General features: G+C 37.4%; 3 protein-coding genes across 3 annotated transcripts in view; 2 read left to right on the top strand and 1 right to left on the bottom strand.

The window, feature by feature from the left end:
* The first annotated feature begins 355 nt into the window (after window positions 1-355).
* LOC143259772 (large ribosomal subunit protein mL62) lies at window positions 356-1300 on the top strand. The gene is made up of 3 exons (XM_076523317.1): window positions 356-600; window positions 711-899; window positions 960-1300. The coding sequence occupies exons 1-3, from the start codon at window positions 445-447 to the stop codon at window positions 1218-1220; spliced, it is 606 nt and encodes a 201-aa protein (XP_076379432.1). The 5' UTR covers window positions 356-444; the 3' UTR covers window positions 1221-1300.
* A 1518-nt stretch (window positions 1301-2818) lies between these two features.
* Window positions 2819-6385, top strand: Cluap1 (clusterin associated protein 1). The gene is made up of 6 exons (XM_076523145.1): window positions 2819-2937; window positions 3027-3223; window positions 3721-4119; window positions 4546-4784; window positions 4845-5023; window positions 5981-6385. The coding sequence occupies exons 1-6, from the start codon at window positions 2916-2918 to the stop codon at window positions 6262-6264; spliced, it is 1320 nt and encodes a 439-aa protein (XP_076379260.1). The 5' UTR covers window positions 2819-2915; the 3' UTR covers window positions 6265-6385.
* The window catches only part of LOC143259735 (uncharacterized), a 52903-nt gene continuing 42090 nt past the window's right edge, over window positions 6234-17046 (bottom strand). The window contains exons 5-8 of the mRNA XM_076523142.1: window positions 16573-16774; window positions 14006-14233; window positions 13588-13898; window positions 6234-11162 (exon numbers count right to left, since the gene is read on the bottom strand). Of these exons, the coding sequence (XP_076379257.1) occupies window positions 10655-11162; window positions 13588-13898; window positions 14006-14233; window positions 16573-16774 (1249 nt within the window). The 3' untranslated portion in view covers window positions 6234-10654. The remainder of the gene's footprint in view (window positions 11163-13587; window positions 13899-14005; window positions 14234-16572; window positions 16775-17046) is intronic.

Below are 17046 nucleotides of genomic sequence, written 5' to 3'. Positions count from 1 at the left end.
CTGAAAGCAAATTTTCTGGTCATTTCTAATAAAATATAGATTTTGAAAAGGGTACTTTTCTTTCTATCATGCTTTAGTAACTTGCAACTTGATCGGAAACAACAGCCCTATCTTGCGAACACGTGTTATGTAAAATATCTAAAATAGCTTGCAATATATCTGATAAAATTGATAGCTCTCTTAATTCGATTCTTTGAAACAATGAAAGTAAAAGAATAAAATATTCTTTTTACAATCTTACCCCGTCGATTACCCATTTGTTTTAACCGGGTGTCGAGTATTTTACCACAGCAAGCGCTGCAGTCGTATTTTGCACTCGGTCGGTAACATTGCGAGTGACACGAATTAAAATACACTGCATGAGTGGTCTATCCCAGAGCTCGTCTGTGATACTATCAATTGTCTGTGGTTTTACAGTGTTTATGAAATTTAATATCAAAGAAAATGAATATTGTCAGTAGACAGTGTTTAAGAATTTTTCAAAATGACTTGACGCAATATCATTTCTCGATCCTCGGGAGAGCACTTACGTATAAAAGTGCATTCTCTATAGACAAGTTATATCCTACAAGTAACCTAAAACTGTACACGCCAAGTTTTGTAAGTTTATTGTATCTGATATTGTTACTATGCCATGCAGCATTCTATATTAAATATAATAAGATATAACGTGATAAGCAATACTTGTAATGTTTCCAAATTTTTTTTAGCATCCTGAAGATCCAAAGTCGAAATTCAATGGTTACATACCTCTTGAACAAATTAACATAACATATAGTCGTAGCAGTGGTCCAGGAGGGCAGCATGTTAATCGTACAAATACTAAAGTAGATATTAGATTTCAAGTAAAAAGTGCTAACTGGTTGTCAGAAGAAATTAGAGAAAAGTTAATCGCAAAGGTTTGTCACTAGATCGATACTTTAATTAACAATTATCTATGAAACTAATATTAATTGCAGTACGCGTCCAAACTGACAAAGGATGGTTATATCAGCGTTAAATCAGAATTAACAAGGTCCCAGCAATTGAATTTAGCCGATGCTCTAGAAAAGTTAAGAACAATGATCAGAGAAGTTGCAAAACCTCCTCCGGAGATATCGCCTGAGACTGCAGAAATGAAACGAAAACAGTTCCTGGCTGCAGCTAGGAAACGAGTTCATGAAAAACGGAAAAATTCAGAACTTAGGAGACACAAAACCGCTCATGACATAGATTTATAGTTTTAGCCTATCATTACATCGTATACTGTATATAAAATAACATTGTCAAAATAAAGAATTTACGATACAAAATGTAATAACATGCATACATTAATCCCTCTGTGGGAAAGCGGGTATACAAGTACTCATTTTCTTTAACCATTTCTTACGTTTTTCCCAAAATAACGTTAAATTTGAGTTGTTGGTTTCAAAATTAAATAAATCAAAAAGTATGAACCTATACAACTTTTTTTGCGGAATAAACACTTTATTTGCGAAGATACTATTGAAATTTCCATAACCGAATTTATTCATGCAAAAAACCAGAATTTCTTTAAAAACGGCATTCATACATTAAAATAGGTTGCATTTCGAGCAAGTAAGTATCTTTCAGAAAAAGATATGAAATTCTCTAGCACTAACATTCAGGGCAATGCAACAATGAACTGGAAACTAATGAACGAAACATATCTCAATGTGCGTTGAGCATCGTTCGCTGACAAATGTGGTCAAGAATCCTACAAGACGAAAAGTACAAGTCGAATATCGCGCCGCGTGTTTCAGATGGAGCGCCAGACGTACGAATGCGTGAAAAGCATGAAACCGCAAGCACGGTAAAGTGAGACTGCCTAGGTACTCAATCGTGTGGACACTCGCACATTGAGCCCACTGAGTCCGTTTTGTCTCTCTTGAGCATCTCCTATTCTCTTTCTGAATAAAAAGGTTCTTGTATTGGGAGAAGAAAAAGCTCTTGAATTCAGAAACGACTATAGATGTTTCATAAATACTATCCAAACAATATTCAGCACTTGTACTATAAATGATGTATGCAGAATATTCGTTTCTTGCTAACATACCAATGTCGTTACATTGTACGTACCTGATGTAATGTCTATACGGATCCTAAGTCTGTGCTCGAATTTTGAGCGCCCTCGTAGCAGCCGTAGATAATATAAATTTCTATTCTATCAATTTTGTTAGTTTTGTATTTTTTTAATAATTTCGATATATATTAACGAGTTATTAAATTATATTAATGAAATTTTTGCAACATTTTATAAATATTAATTTAATTTTTCTAAATCTTCAAAGCGACAACGATCGGTCAACTTCTAATCCAAAATATTTAAACTAAAAATATTAAAAATTAAATTAAATTATAAGTGTAAATATATATAAATATCAAAATTTATTTATTTATTTACATATATACCCCACACGCTCGATATAGTGCTGCCATCGCAGCAACGTGGAACCACACTAACTTGACTTTGTCGACAGAATCGACTGATGTTTCCGTCAGAACATCTTTGGTCAGACGAGTAATTTTTTTTCAAAACTAGGATCACTCTTAATTATGACAATTTGTTATATTTTGTCGATATGTAGACTATTTGGAGACTATTTGGAGACCAAAAACTTTTATATCGAACTACTTGTTGCCAAGATATTCTCTTTATGACTAACTTGACAAGAATTATTTGTTCTCTTTCTTTTCAACGATAAATAAACGTTTACTGCATAATATAAATCAACGAGCGGCTTCCTGTCCCTTCGGAATATGATTTGGCATTTAAATTTCTCTAAAAGATATTCAAATACATATCTATATAAAATTACGAGTTCCCTTGACAACGCATGTTGTTCGAATGAAAACACTGACCGCTATCGACGTATACTAGTTTCGTTTAGTAGCAGTTTCTTCTCTCTCCAATAATGTCGTTTCGTGATCTAAGAAGTACATATATAAATCATATGTTTCATTGAAAATCTTTAAAAGTTAAAAAATTGATATAAAAGATGTGTCATATTTATTTTTTTTTGTAGATTTCACGGAAATGATGCGCGTGCTCGGTTATCCCAGGCTCATATCAGTTGGTAACTTTCGCATACCAAATTTTCCATTGGTAGCGGAAATTCTTATTTGGCTGGTGAAGAGATTTGATCCGGATGTTGATGTGCCTAGCGAACATAATACCGAGGAAGAACGTATCGCGTTGATACGTGCTGTTGCTGAATTTATGGTGAGCAATTGTTAACGTAAGAACTACTGGGAACTAAATGTGATTAAAATGTATTGCTTTTTTGAAATAATAAGACCGCATTCACCACGACATTGCACGATTTTCATTATAAAGTAGATAACCTGAATAAATATGAATATATAGAGGGTGAGTCATTTAACTCTCTCACGTAATCTTTCTTGTAAATTACATTTAAAAAAAAAGATGTTTCGAACAAAAGTTATTTGGTATAAAGTGAAGCATACACGGCATTTTGTTGGTTTCCTTTGCAACATTTAATCATGTCATTTCAAAGTTTATTAATTATGGAATACAAAATTTCGTAAAGTCGAAACCACGTTGTCCAACAATCAGATTCTACAATAATCTATAATTTAGAATATATGTGTTTAAATGATAATGTAATAATAAACCTCGTGTATTGTAGGTAGTTTAATACTAGTTATTGATAAAATGTTAGGCTGCGCGGGAATAAGTTTTAATATATTTATAAACAGGCGCTGAAAACGAACGTCAAATTGAACACAAAGAAATTATACCAGGCGGATGGCTATGCTGTGAAGGAGTTATTAAAAGTTACAACGTTATTATATGATGCTCAGAGCAACAGTACCGATGCCAACATAACCGAAGACGATAATTTTAATGTAGCCAATTTTGATATCTCCGATAAAATTAACGAATTAAAATCGACCAGAGAATTGGCAAGGCAATTGACTGTCACCGGTGCTTCGTTGTTCGATTTGTTAGGACGCGAAGTTGATCTACGAGAAATTCGCAACACCAAAGTTGCTAGACAATTCGACACGGCCGAAATCGAAACGGCATTGAAAAACGTCATCGAGGGTATGCACAAAGAGATTGACGATACCAAAAAACAAATCGACAATGTCAAGGTACATATTATCCTTTTTCCTTCCGGAAAAATATATTTTCCTCGTAATTTTAGTATCTATCAAGACTCTACTATAAAATAAAGTCGATTATGTTTGTAATCAGTTGTTAATCAATTTTTCAAATATGTTTTTGAGAGCCCATTATCTAGAACCTTTGATCTTCCTATCTTTTTTTTCTCACCGAAAGCTGAAACTTCAAAATAGGCCAGAGAATCATTATGTATTTATGCATCTGCAGATCTGTATAACGCATGAGAGAACGTCTAGATAAACAAAAATTAATAGTGTTTTTATTTTATTTTTACAATGAGAGATCTCTCAGTTGACCGAGACGATTTTCCCCCTTCCTAATTTTGATGCCCAATTTCGTTACACATTAAACATTTTGGTAACATTTTCGTATCGCATTTATGTTTCATTGAAAAGGATACAGAGCAAAACTTAGACGGGAGAATTGAAAGGCGGCGCATAGAGCTCGACAGAAACCAAAAGAGGCTACAAACATTGAAAAAAGTGCGGCCAGCTTTCATGGAGGAGTTCGACAAGCTGGAAATCGAATTGAGATCATTATACGACGATTATTTGCAGAAGTTTCGTTATCTGGCGTATCTTGAACATTTGTACGAGGACGCTGCGAAAATGGAACAGGAGAGATTCGAAAGACGGTGGGTAGATTACAAGCAATAGATTTTCTGAGTTACTTTTGTATTGTTATCGTAAAATAGGCAAGAAGCAACCAGAAAACAGTTGGAAAAAATGAGAGCAGAAGATGCAAATTTCGAGAGTATGATGGAAGGGAACGATTCTATATTACCCACGAATCTGCAAGAACCACCGCCCCGACTTGCCGATACAGAGAAACAAAATAGCGAGAAAAGAGCACCAAGCAGCAGACTCAAATCGAGTAAGAAAGATTTAGAGGGTTCAAAAACCAGTCAGTGTGATTCCATTTTTTCTGGTAGTTCGAGAAATTCTTTATTACCAAAACCATCAGCTGATGAACAATACTTTACTTTTTTATATGTTCTGATACCTTTTTAGGACTAAGTTTTGAAAGACGTAAAACCTTTTTAGGTTTTCAAAGAATTAATCGTTTCACTTTTCATACTCAGGGATTACAGTAATGTCTCCTTAATTGACGCTCAGATTGTGCAGAAAAATGGACAATTTGGGAAGAGACGATACGATTATTCGAGCCTTGCAGCTCGTTTTTAAAGTTGTTGACAATCGATAACCATAAAAAACGCGCCGCAAGGCTCGAACAATCGTATCTCCTCTTCCAAAATAAACTGCGAATATTTGTTGAATTCTAATCAACTGAAGTTTTGAAAAAGAAAATTCAATTTATTTGGAAAACTATTTTTGCTCTAAAGAGAGCTTATTTAAAAGAGATACTCCGTCTCGCGCGCTTCCTTCAAGTGTAGAAGAAAACGACAATAGCTTTTCATACTTACCTGTAAAAGCAGTTTCATAACCAGACTGCGGATATCGATATGAATTACAATTTTTAATGTTTAGTTTTTAATAATTAAGATTAAGTAGTGATTCATTTTATACCTTGATTACAACAGAAGTTGTTTTGGATACTATAAAATCTTTTTTTATAATGTTATTCAATTAAATATTAGGTTATGATAATTATTGTAAAGAGCATGAAAACTACAAGAGGATCTCTTGTAGAAGTATTTTTCAGAATCGTATGAAGGGTGATCCTTCGTTACCAGTTGCATTCTGCTACATTTGACGCTCTCGTATAAATGCATAAAATCCGCAGTCTAAATTATGTATATAATGAATAATATAGAAAAAGGTTCTATCTACGGAAATTTTTATTTATTTATTACTGTGTATGAAAAAATAGCTGGCCGCGCGTCGAGGATGCAGATATCGCAGCGTCGGGTTTATGGCAGCATGTCGGGCCGACAAAGGGGTACGATCCAAGAATCGCATGACAGTGCCGGTTCATTGGACAGTGACAGCGATCTATTGATCGACGGCGATCTCGATGACGACGATGACGACGATGATGAGGATGATGACATTTTGGATTCCGTTGGAGGAACAGAGATCGGGAATTTTGATTTAAAGGTTGGACAAGAAAAACGAGCCATTAGTAAGCTAGATCATTCGGATGAAGATTTTTAACCCTTATAAAAAGACAATTACAAAAACTACAAAATATACCGTTCGTGTAATTATCGATCAGTGTTACGTAGATTTTTACAATACAACTGTAAATAGATATTTGATAAAAAGTAATACGTTATTCTCCTCGCGTGACTCATTGTAAAACTGTAACTTTGGTAAAAAGAAACATTTAAGACGTACATGTATATAGAGCTTTGTTAAATCATTGAAAATATAATCATTCGTATAACATTACGCGCGCGGTGCTCCACGGATTAGTCCGCTTCTCGCCTCGGTTAACGCTATCAGTACTATCCTAGTCACTTCTTTCGCATGTTACGCTCGAGTTTAATCTCTAGAACAATAAAAAGCAATAATCTATAGTTTCCGCTGTATCTTTCAAGATCAAGGTGTACAAGCTTGGTTTAAAGCACCTAGATGCATCATGAGATGAATTAATCGAGTTGCATTAGAAGAAAATTAAATTATTGAAGTGTGAAAAAAATTCATGTTAATTTTGTAATTTTTCAATATTTCTATTACATCTCTATTGTTCAAACAGTGCCTGAATATTGATCGAGTCATTACATATTTTTAAAAAGCGTTACAGCTTGTAAAGAGACAAATCGTTTACCCGTTTCGTATAATATGTTATACAAAATGCTGTATTATTGTATAATTGTTTCCGTATCATTGTATAATATGTTAATCTTCAAATGTGTGTGTGTAACATTCGGTAAAATTATTTTTCAAACTTGAAAATTATCTCGATGTATTATACATTATTGAATTTGTCTTTTCACTTGCTCTAACGTTACCTTAATCGAAATACGTCGCTTCATGAAAGAAAATAACGATGACCTTGTGATCGAATAAATTTCCATCACGATAATTACCCTACAAGCAAACAATATTTCTTTAAATATTCTCCTATCGTCAGCTATCGTTACCTTTCGGTCACAATATTAATAATTCCAGCATGAATGTTTTATGTACGACGAAATTGAATCATCGCTATCGAGGTATTTAGGACGCACCAATCGATGGAACAGGGGATTCCAGACCCGCATTACGAAATATATTTTTAAGGGAATCAAAATACATATTGTCGACGTATAATATTTATTAACCCTCTCTCTCTTTTTTTCTTCTCTCTCTCTTTTTTTCTTCTCTCTCTCTCTCTCTCTCTCTCTCTCTCTCTCTTTCCTAACGTGACAAAACCACACGTTGATTTCTGGTTTAGCACCGATCACATATATGCATTCGCCTATCCTACGTGCTGTGTACGTAAACGCGCGTACACACCGGTGTATACACATATATACATAAACGTATGTGCGTGTAAAAAATGTAACCTTAGGAAATAAATAGAAACGGTTCGCCATTCACATTGTCGCGAGAAACGCTCGGGCTCTGCGCCTTCACACACACGCAAACAAATTCACTCACTCCCGCAAGGACACATATACGTACATACATACATACAGCTAAAAATGTCTCCTCTGTCCACGATCTTCTTTTGTCTAACATGACCACCTTGGTGCAACGATGCTCGTCTATAAGTACTTTCACTGGGTCGAATGAGAAAATGTTGCGAGACTGGTCGATAACGAGCGAAGTCTTTACAACGCGAGTTCGCACGTTGATCCGCGAGACGAAGCCGAACTAAAATCTCTGTTTCAAAACCAACGGGCAACGATCCATTTTGATGAAGCTTCACTCGATCTCGGCGTCTCTGTTTTCGGCGGGGGTGAAAATAGTTTTCTTCCGGATTTCGAGCAACCCTTCACAAGACTCTCGCGCCTTTCTTAATCAGACAGTTTCAGATCCGACAAAGTTTCACAAAAATCGACGGGGTCCTCCTTCCTCTAGAGCGGTTCCTCGTAGCGCAACTGATTCGTCGGATAGAAATAGCTACGTGTAAACGGCGGCTTTTCATTTGGTTTTGTTTCATCCTCTTTTTTTTCCTTTTCTCTTGTTAAACATTACGCATCCTACACGCTTGCTATAGATTAAATACTGGATGTTCTAGATACATATTATACATACATAAACTACGGCTAGGTATTGATCCTATGGATATGCGTATGTTTTCTTTATACGTTGTGCGGACTTATAGGTGTGTTCGAAAAGAACGTATCAACAAGACAACAGTATTAAATATCGAATCTCACGTTATAGCCGGCAATGTAGACCGAGGTGTGTAGGCTAGAAAGGGCGAAACGACGTCTGATCGCACACGATGAGAGGAAGTTTCCGTAATTGTTTAATGCTTGTCGCTGTAATCGTTCGAATCATGAGTGTAGGTTGATCCCAATTGATAATTACAGAAAGTCAATCGTAATAGAATCAACTGTAATGTGATTACTGTAATTTGGTGTGACTTGAGAGATAGGGTGAGACGTTCTGGAATAGTGGGAGTTATTTTATCCTCAAGATGATTGGCTGGAGACTTGCTGCAGTCTAGTAATTTAGGGATAGAGATGCTATGGAGGAAATACTCTACGCTATACATAACAGTTCGTTTGCTACGATTTTGCTCTCCATTTGTTCATTGTTACTCTTTCTTAAATGAACACAAATATATTGCTACTTTCTGGCCTGTTTCGAGAGCATACTTTGGGAATTTGTTTTGATATGTATTTGGACTATGTTCATAATTTGTGTATGATATTTCACAAATGGTTTAACGAAGTACATAATTCCAGATTGTGTGAGAATGATAACCTTGAAAACCTTTTGAGGTTGTTGCAAGTTTGTATTATAACTCTTGTATTATAGCTCTCTCTCTCTCTCTCTCTCTCTCTCTCTCTCTCTTTCTCTCTCTCGTTTCCCATAATTTCGAAATTAAGTATAGTCGCACGAATGAAGAATTATTTAGAAAAGGAACAGTCTTCTTTCTCGGTTAAACGACATGAACAATATACGAATCTAAGAATATAGTCTGAATACGTACAAAGATATTTCACGCAACTAACCCAAATAAATATTATTTACTCTAACAAAATAATGTCAAAATACACTCTGAGAATCTGAAAACAATTCAGAGAAAATGAGAATACCACCTTAAAGGCATATGTACTGCTGAGCACCCAGATGGCAGGCGCAGTCACGCCTTAATTTACTATTCTTACTTTCCCTATCTCGTGGCACACGAATCGCAAGCCAGCAGCGAATCGCCAAAAAAATGGGGATGAAGATAAAAATTTCCACTGCCCTCGAGCGTCTCGTTGCCTTTCCAATTGCGCCTCTCACAGTGGTCAATTTTCTCGCAAAAATATGATTGAGAAAATAGAAACCTCAAATGCTAAAATGAGATTTTTGTATTAAGTAGTATACAACCACCAATGATACAAACTTTATTAGCACGGATTTTTAACTACTTTTCAAAACGCATTTCTTTTTTAAATCATATTCAAACAGAGTTAAAATGCCATTCGCTATGATTTGACTTTCTAGCTACAGTTCCATTAATCAAATTAGTTAACAGTTTGTGGAAATTTTTCGGGTTGATTTTCAACACATAATGTGTTAACACGTTCTCTACCGTGTGTACCGTTCTCGGTGCACGCTGAGAGTCATTACTACGCCAAATGGATTTTGTTTATCAATTTCATTTTTTTTCATTATTGTATTTTTGCATTACCAAGTAACTTTATTTGAACATTTAGAAACAGCACCTAGAATGAATTTGCAGTACAGAAACAGAAAAAAATAGGCTAATTTTGCAAATATATTAAACGTTATAGCGTGTATCGTTTTAAGTACACATGGCGTGGTAACGGCACTTTGTCACATACAGCTTCGCAGGAAACGTATTAATACTTTGGTGCAAGTTGACCACTGTGGGACTTCGAAATACGACAGCAGAATTTAAATCGTCATCGATGTCGCGAATCAGCACTTCGCTCACCTTCGGGTTAGGCCCTACGCGATAATATCCACGATCCCGCAAACGATTCCCGCGTCGATCGGACTCGTCCGGAACAGAAACGAACGCCTAGGTAAATGTATAGGTATAAAATCGTGAAAGAAGCACCATAGCGTAAGAGATGCACGATCGGCCTGGAGACCGGTGCGAACGTTTCCGTGCCCTGCCAGCCGATCGCGCATCTTTCTCACGTAGAAAAATATCATTCGTCAATTTTGTCGATAAGCGTCGCGCCTTCGTCACGGTTGGACAACAGGCACCGTTCCTCTCCCGGGTCCTATCTCTCTTTCTCTTGAAAAACGAGATTCAGCGAGTGGACACGCGTGTCGCTAAAGGTAGAAAAAGGTCGCAACGCGGAAGTTCACGCGGAAAGGCGGGGAATTAAGGGCCGCCGTAGTTGTAGAAATAAGTTCTGGCTACCTTGGGCGTACCGGTGAAGTTACCGATATCCCAGAGCTCGTCGACGATGGTCTTCTGCTACCTGACCAGCTTCAGCATAGGGCCGGACTTCGTTCGTTGCGTGGACACTGGCACCGGCTCCAGTTTTGGCAGCAGGCATTCGGTGCTCAGGTCCGTCCAGGTCTTGGCGACGTTCTCCGACAGCCTCTCCTTGTACTTGTAGGCCGTACGATCGATCACCGATTGCGTCTTGATGCAGTCGTCGCCGCCGAACTCGCATACCCTGTAGTGATGCAAGATTGCCGCGTCCGAGGGCACGTTCAGCGTCCCATGGCCAGGTATGAACTCCCAGACGAAGTGATTCCCGGCCTCCACCACGTTCTGAGGCCTGCATATGTATTTGGAGCGCTGTTTGTGCGGGTGCAGCTTCGCCCGGCGTCGTGTTTTCCGCAACGTGATCAGGCCAGCTTCGATCGGCGTCCGACTTGTCACTATAAACGGATCGTCCGCCCATTGCAGATAGAAGAACGCGTTCTGGAACGAGTACGCACCGGTCGACTTGGTATTTATGCGGCTGCCCATCCATCTGCAACATCGCGCAACACCCTTTAGACCTTCGAGAACCACTTCCGGAGACAAGTAGCAAATATCGGCTACAGCTAAGTGGCAAATCTGGGACGGTTTTAGTGGATTAGCTATGCAAAGTGGACGAGTCGGTTTTCCTATGGATTCTTCTTACGGTGTCTTGATGCTAAGATTATATGGGAAGATGATGCAGTTTTATTTTTATCTGACTTGCTTTGATAATATGGAGCATTCCAATCTTATCAATCAAGTCCCATATGATTTATATATCATAGTAGTTATTCTACAGTAATTTAGACCCATGCTCGGGACAATTTGCATTGGCATTTTGGATTTGCAAACATTTTGTGATAATAATTCGAAGAAAGAGACGATATCAAACAACCAGCTTTGTAAAAGTAAATCACAATACAGTATATTTTACATAGAATCAAGCGGCATATCTCTAAATTGCTATTATTAGATTTTACATAGGTTTGTAAGACAATTGGGGCTTTTTATCATTCATAATTTTCAAAGACAGAAAGAAATGTGTACCTAGGTTTACTTTAATGGCTAAATTTTCTTTTTAATTGAAGCGAATAAGATCAATATTTAATCAGGAACCTGATTCGATATGATAATGCAACGGATTAATTATTGCATCTATTTCTATGGACCAGAAGACAACAGCCTATATCATCTGGTCAATATTACTTTATTGACTAGATATCTAGATGGAATATGACTTTCTTTATATCACAATATTATAAAATTTTTTATGTGGTTTGATTGACATCAGAGATTACTGTTTCTATAAAGATTTTATATTTGCAATCAATCTCCTAATATTCATCGGTACTATTTCGCTTTTATATGATTTCCATATGAAAACAGAATTGGATACGTTTCCATTGGGCAAAGCAGAATATCTCATATGTAGCAGTAAAGTAAACGTTAATCGACGCGCGTAACAAAACAGAAGAGATAGGAATCATATTTTCACTGCTGACCATCATGTTAATTCGATTAATGGAACCAGAAATGAAAAATTTTAATTCAGCACACCAACGTCCACTCCTTGGAAGGTTTTTCAATCCTATAATTCCTATAGTGTATAGTTTATATAAATACGTCATGGCGATATCAGCTTATAAAAAGGGGATAAAGAATTACGTCACTCACGTATGACCGATCTGGCAGTTGATGTGTTAATCTATACAGGTTTTGCACTCTAAATTCATCCTTTCGCAGGTCACAATCCCCTTTTTTAAAAACGAGTACACCCTTTTGCAAATGAAATTCATATGGTGAATGTCTCGAGAATAAATAATATAAATATAAATTCAAATATTTGTTTAGTAGAAACTGAATGAAGACAATCGGATGATGTGTAGTTAGTCGGTTAGACAAGACTCACTTTACTATTTTTACCACCTTCAGTGATAACCTAATTGTAGTCTTTTAAAAAATTGAAGTCTATAAAAGAAATAGTTTCACTATGTGAATATGTATATAACGTTACTATTCAAGTATTGTAAATTACAATGTCATCCGGTTTAAGAGAATAAATTATAAGGAATTCGCGAATAGGTCAATTTGAAAGGATGAATTTGATTAGCAGAAAGATGAATTTGATTTACAAAATGGTAAATTCGATTTACGAAATTGTGAATCTGAATTTACAGAATGGTGAATATGATTTGGAAGAAGGTGAACATAATTTGCAAACGGATGAATTTGATGTGCAAAGCCTATCTAAACACGTATCGATATTAATTCTAATATCCAGCAAATGTACACGTATAAATTTCTACGACCGGCTAGAATAGCGAAGTCGTTTATTGCGGACTGACTAATTTCTATGCCTTTGGTTTGTTTTTGTTCATAATTAATTTTACATTCTAATTGAAGTCTTTTAAAAAATTGAAGTCTATAAAAGAAATAGTTTCACTATGTGAATATGTATATAACGTTACTATTCAAGTATTGTAAATTACAATGTCATCCGGTTTAAGAAAATAAATTATAAGGAATTCGCGAATAGGTCAATTTGAAAGGATGAGTTTGATTAGCAGAAAGATGAATTTGATTTACAAAATGGTAAATTCGATTTACGAAATTGTGAATCTGATTTACAGAATGGTGAATATAATTTGGAAGAAGGTGAACATAATTTGCAAACGGATGAATTTGATGTGCAAAGCAGTTTTTACAGTTTTTTTATTCAAAACTAAACGAAACAAACGAATGGAGAAATTTAATATGTCTTACTCGATAAATATAATGTTCATTTATGCCCGAAAACAAACCAAAGACACAGCAATCGGTCACCCCACGGCAACCGACTCCACTGCCTTATAGGCAAACAGCAGCAACGAAAGAAGAGGAAAAGAGATGGATCATTTTCGAAAAGGGAAAGGACGAGGGCGCGGGACACATCTCACCTTATGAGATCAATGATCGTGTCGTTGTGCCTCGGTATAATGAACTCGTCGAGGTCCACCAGCGCCACGTACTCGTATTTGTACATCGATCGATAAAGGCAATCGTTCAAAGCGGCGAACAGTCCCTCCGTGCGGATCTCGCGCTGCGAAATCATGTCCAAATGGTGCCAAGGTAGCACGGTCACGAGACCTTTGGCTTCGTAGTACTTGAGGGCGCATCCTGCCTCCGCGCCGACCGTGTCGTTGTAAAGAGTCACGTGCGTGGCGCCGAGCAGCCCGTGCAGCTCGATAAACTCCACAAGTTGCAGCACCTGCAACATTATCGCGCCGAGAGACAGAGAAGTATGGCCGGGTCGAACGACGATGATAATTCCGGCCGCGAGATATTTCGCCGCGACCCCGACGATCTCACACGTACTCGGTTGTAATCGTAGTGCAGTGGCTTCACGCAAACCGCCAGCAACTCCTTGTCCTCTGTCCTAGTTTCCGGTCGGTTCTGCACGAGGATCCGATTGGTCGGGGCTGCTTTCAGCCGGGCCACAACGCTCACCGTTTCCGGTACTCTATCGGTCGCTGGCGACTCTTTAGGTAACGGACAGATGACGAAGCATGCGCTGTACTTCAAATTCCAGTTCTCTCTGATCACCTGTCGAAACATGATATAGACCTGATCGTCAATCGAGATGATGAAACGTGGCTCTAGAGCTAACAGACGAGCGGATTCAAAGCACCCTGAGCTGCGGGAACGTTGACAGGATATTGCTATATTTTCTTGTATTCAGTGTAAACTACTGAGCGTATATTCCACGATCATTGTTACGTCCTACCCCATTAATTCTCCGCTTTCACGTACTTCGGTTGTAATTAGATTTATTATCATTATTATTACTTTTATTATTATTATTATTATTATTAATATTATTATTATTATTATTATTATTATTATCGATTCCTCGAATATTGCAAACTCGAATGCCGAATTTAGCGGGGTCGTATTCTTGCTTCGCTTGCTTAAGACAATGTTAACCCTTTGAACTTAAAGCTATTCAACACTGAACCTAGCATGCTGGTCAAAATGATCGGCCTTACAGTTTTTTATTTTTGAATTGTTGAAATTATGAAGACTCTTTCTTAAGAAACAATCAAACCAATTCCTTTGCTCGGGCTTACATTGTAATAAAAATGGCGAGCAGTCTAAATAAATTCAATCTCGTCATTCTGATAAAGTACTTTTATCACACCGTGATAAAACCGTAAGACACTCGCGAACATCGCGAAAAATACGTAACTTAGAAATTTATTTTTCTTTCACTGGTAGTATTTTTGTTTACACTCTAAAAAGGCTCTAATAAAGGGTTCTGAGCATTTGAAAAGGCTTAAACTGAAGAAGCAACCGCCACTAACTGATAAATATAAACAATAAAAAAATAACCCCTTCTGACAAAAAGCATTTTAATTTAGACGAATCTGATGGTCTAAATTATTATTTTCCTGATCTGAGGAAAGAAGAAATCGTGTAGCAGAGGCGGCAAATGGATGACAGTGGTATTATGATGTGGGCAGCTATAGGATACTATGGAAAGACGGATATTGAATTTGTTTCTACAAAAATGAATAGTAGAACGTTTGTGGACATCGTTAATAGGCAACTATCGAAATATTCGCAAAAATAGTTAAGCGAAAGTATATCTTCAAACAAGATAACGTAGCTGTGCATACTGCAAGAATAACACGAGCTTATTTCGAGGATAAAAATATAGATATTTTACCGTGGATTTGAATATTATTGAAAACTGTTCGGGAATACCGGCTAAGGAAATATGCTGAACAGGAAAGCAGTATAACACCATAGAAGAATTAAAAATAATAAAATAATTAAAAAATTTTTCCACGTATCGAGGATACGTGGAAAAATTTGATACAGAACACAATTAAAAAATTGTGTAAATCTTTATCACAAAGAATGTTGGAAGTAGTAAAAAGGAAGGGTAGAAATACACATTATTACAAGCTAACAAAAAGAATTACATGTATTGATTTTTTACGGAAAACCCAACCTGTCTTACAGTTTTGTTGCACCCGTTTTTCTTATAAACTGTTACCATTACCGTAAAACAGCACGAATACTGGTCAATTTTGTATATGTTTCTACAGAAGAGATACTCTGTAGATGTTCACATACAAAAATTTCGTACACACCCGTAATTTTAAGGAACACCAGAAATTCAGGAGTGTCTTATAGTGTGTATTAAAGCGTGTTTGTCATTTATAAATTCAGCCATTCATATATTCCTAAAGAATAAATTATAACAGGTTGTGCAGCCAGTACAAGAGTACATCTATTACAGTAATTTCTCCCTAATTCGCGTTCAGATTGCGCACAAAAATGGACAATTTGGAAAGAGGCGATACGATTATTGACAATCGGTAACTTATAAAAACGAGCCGCAAATAATCATATCTCCTCTTCCCAAATTGTCCATTTCTGTGCGCAATCTAAGCACGAATTGGGGAGAAATTACTGTACATAGCAATCACTACAAGTGGTTGTTTTTGCAAGTGGTCGCAGCGCTATCCGAGGGTTTCGCATCAAGTTCCGTACGCGTGTCCTCGCGTTACATTTTAAGGCGCGCACCGGGCAAAGGTTAAAAGTTTGCCAACTCGGTTGCCAATATAACCCCGGCGCACGCCAATGTCGTCATGTACTGTCGACGTTCCCCCAGGTTAGTCAACGGTAGTCGCGCGGCCCTCAAGGAGAAATATCTTGCCTCTAATTTGCGTGCTTGCGCACAAGGCTGAGCCTATTCGAGCGCGTTTGAAAATAAAAAAAAAAACAGCAAAATAAATCCGGCGAAAGGTCAATGCGCCAGACGCGATGGCGCGGCGCGGAACGTGGCTTCGTTACGATGAAACTTGTTACCGTTTCTTTTTCAATGTTTTCTTTTTTTTTTTAAGTTCGTAACCTCGTTCGCTCGGTTGATGTACCTTCACTTTAGCAGCTACCGTCACGGAAGCGGTTACATTCCCACCGGTCTCCGTTCGATACCAAAATCTGCACCAAACACGCTCCGGCCCTCTGGTCTTCGTGGCGCTAATTATACGCACCATGCCCTGCTTTTTGCCTGCCGGCGTGCCCGCGTTGCCAACCCTGTCGTCGAAGTACGCTGAGTACACGAAGAATTTGAATCTGGAGACAGTAGGCGCAGGATCTCGTTAGAATCGACACGGCAATTGACAAGATCGATGGGAATCGGGGTTAGGCTACAGTGATCGGCATCGATATTTGGTCGTCTTCCAAAACAGAATGACTCTTTTCAAGTTGGACAAGTTGGGTAGACGGAGTAGTTCACTGGATGATGCTTGAAAGAAATTTTGGACAGTTTGCAATCGGTCGAAATCGTGAAGAAAAAACATACGTTTCGTAGATTTACGACAGTTAAATAGGATCACCTGACCAGT

Source organism: Megalopta genalis, chromosome 6 (assembly GCF_051020955.1).
Source record: "Megalopta genalis isolate 19385.01 chromosome 6, iyMegGena1_principal, whole genome shotgun sequence".
Lineage (NCBI taxonomy): Eukaryota > Metazoa > Arthropoda > Insecta > Hymenoptera > Halictidae > Megalopta > Megalopta genalis.
The sequence above is the reverse complement of the archived record's forward strand: the minus strand, read 5'-3'. Positions and strand labels throughout refer to the sequence as shown.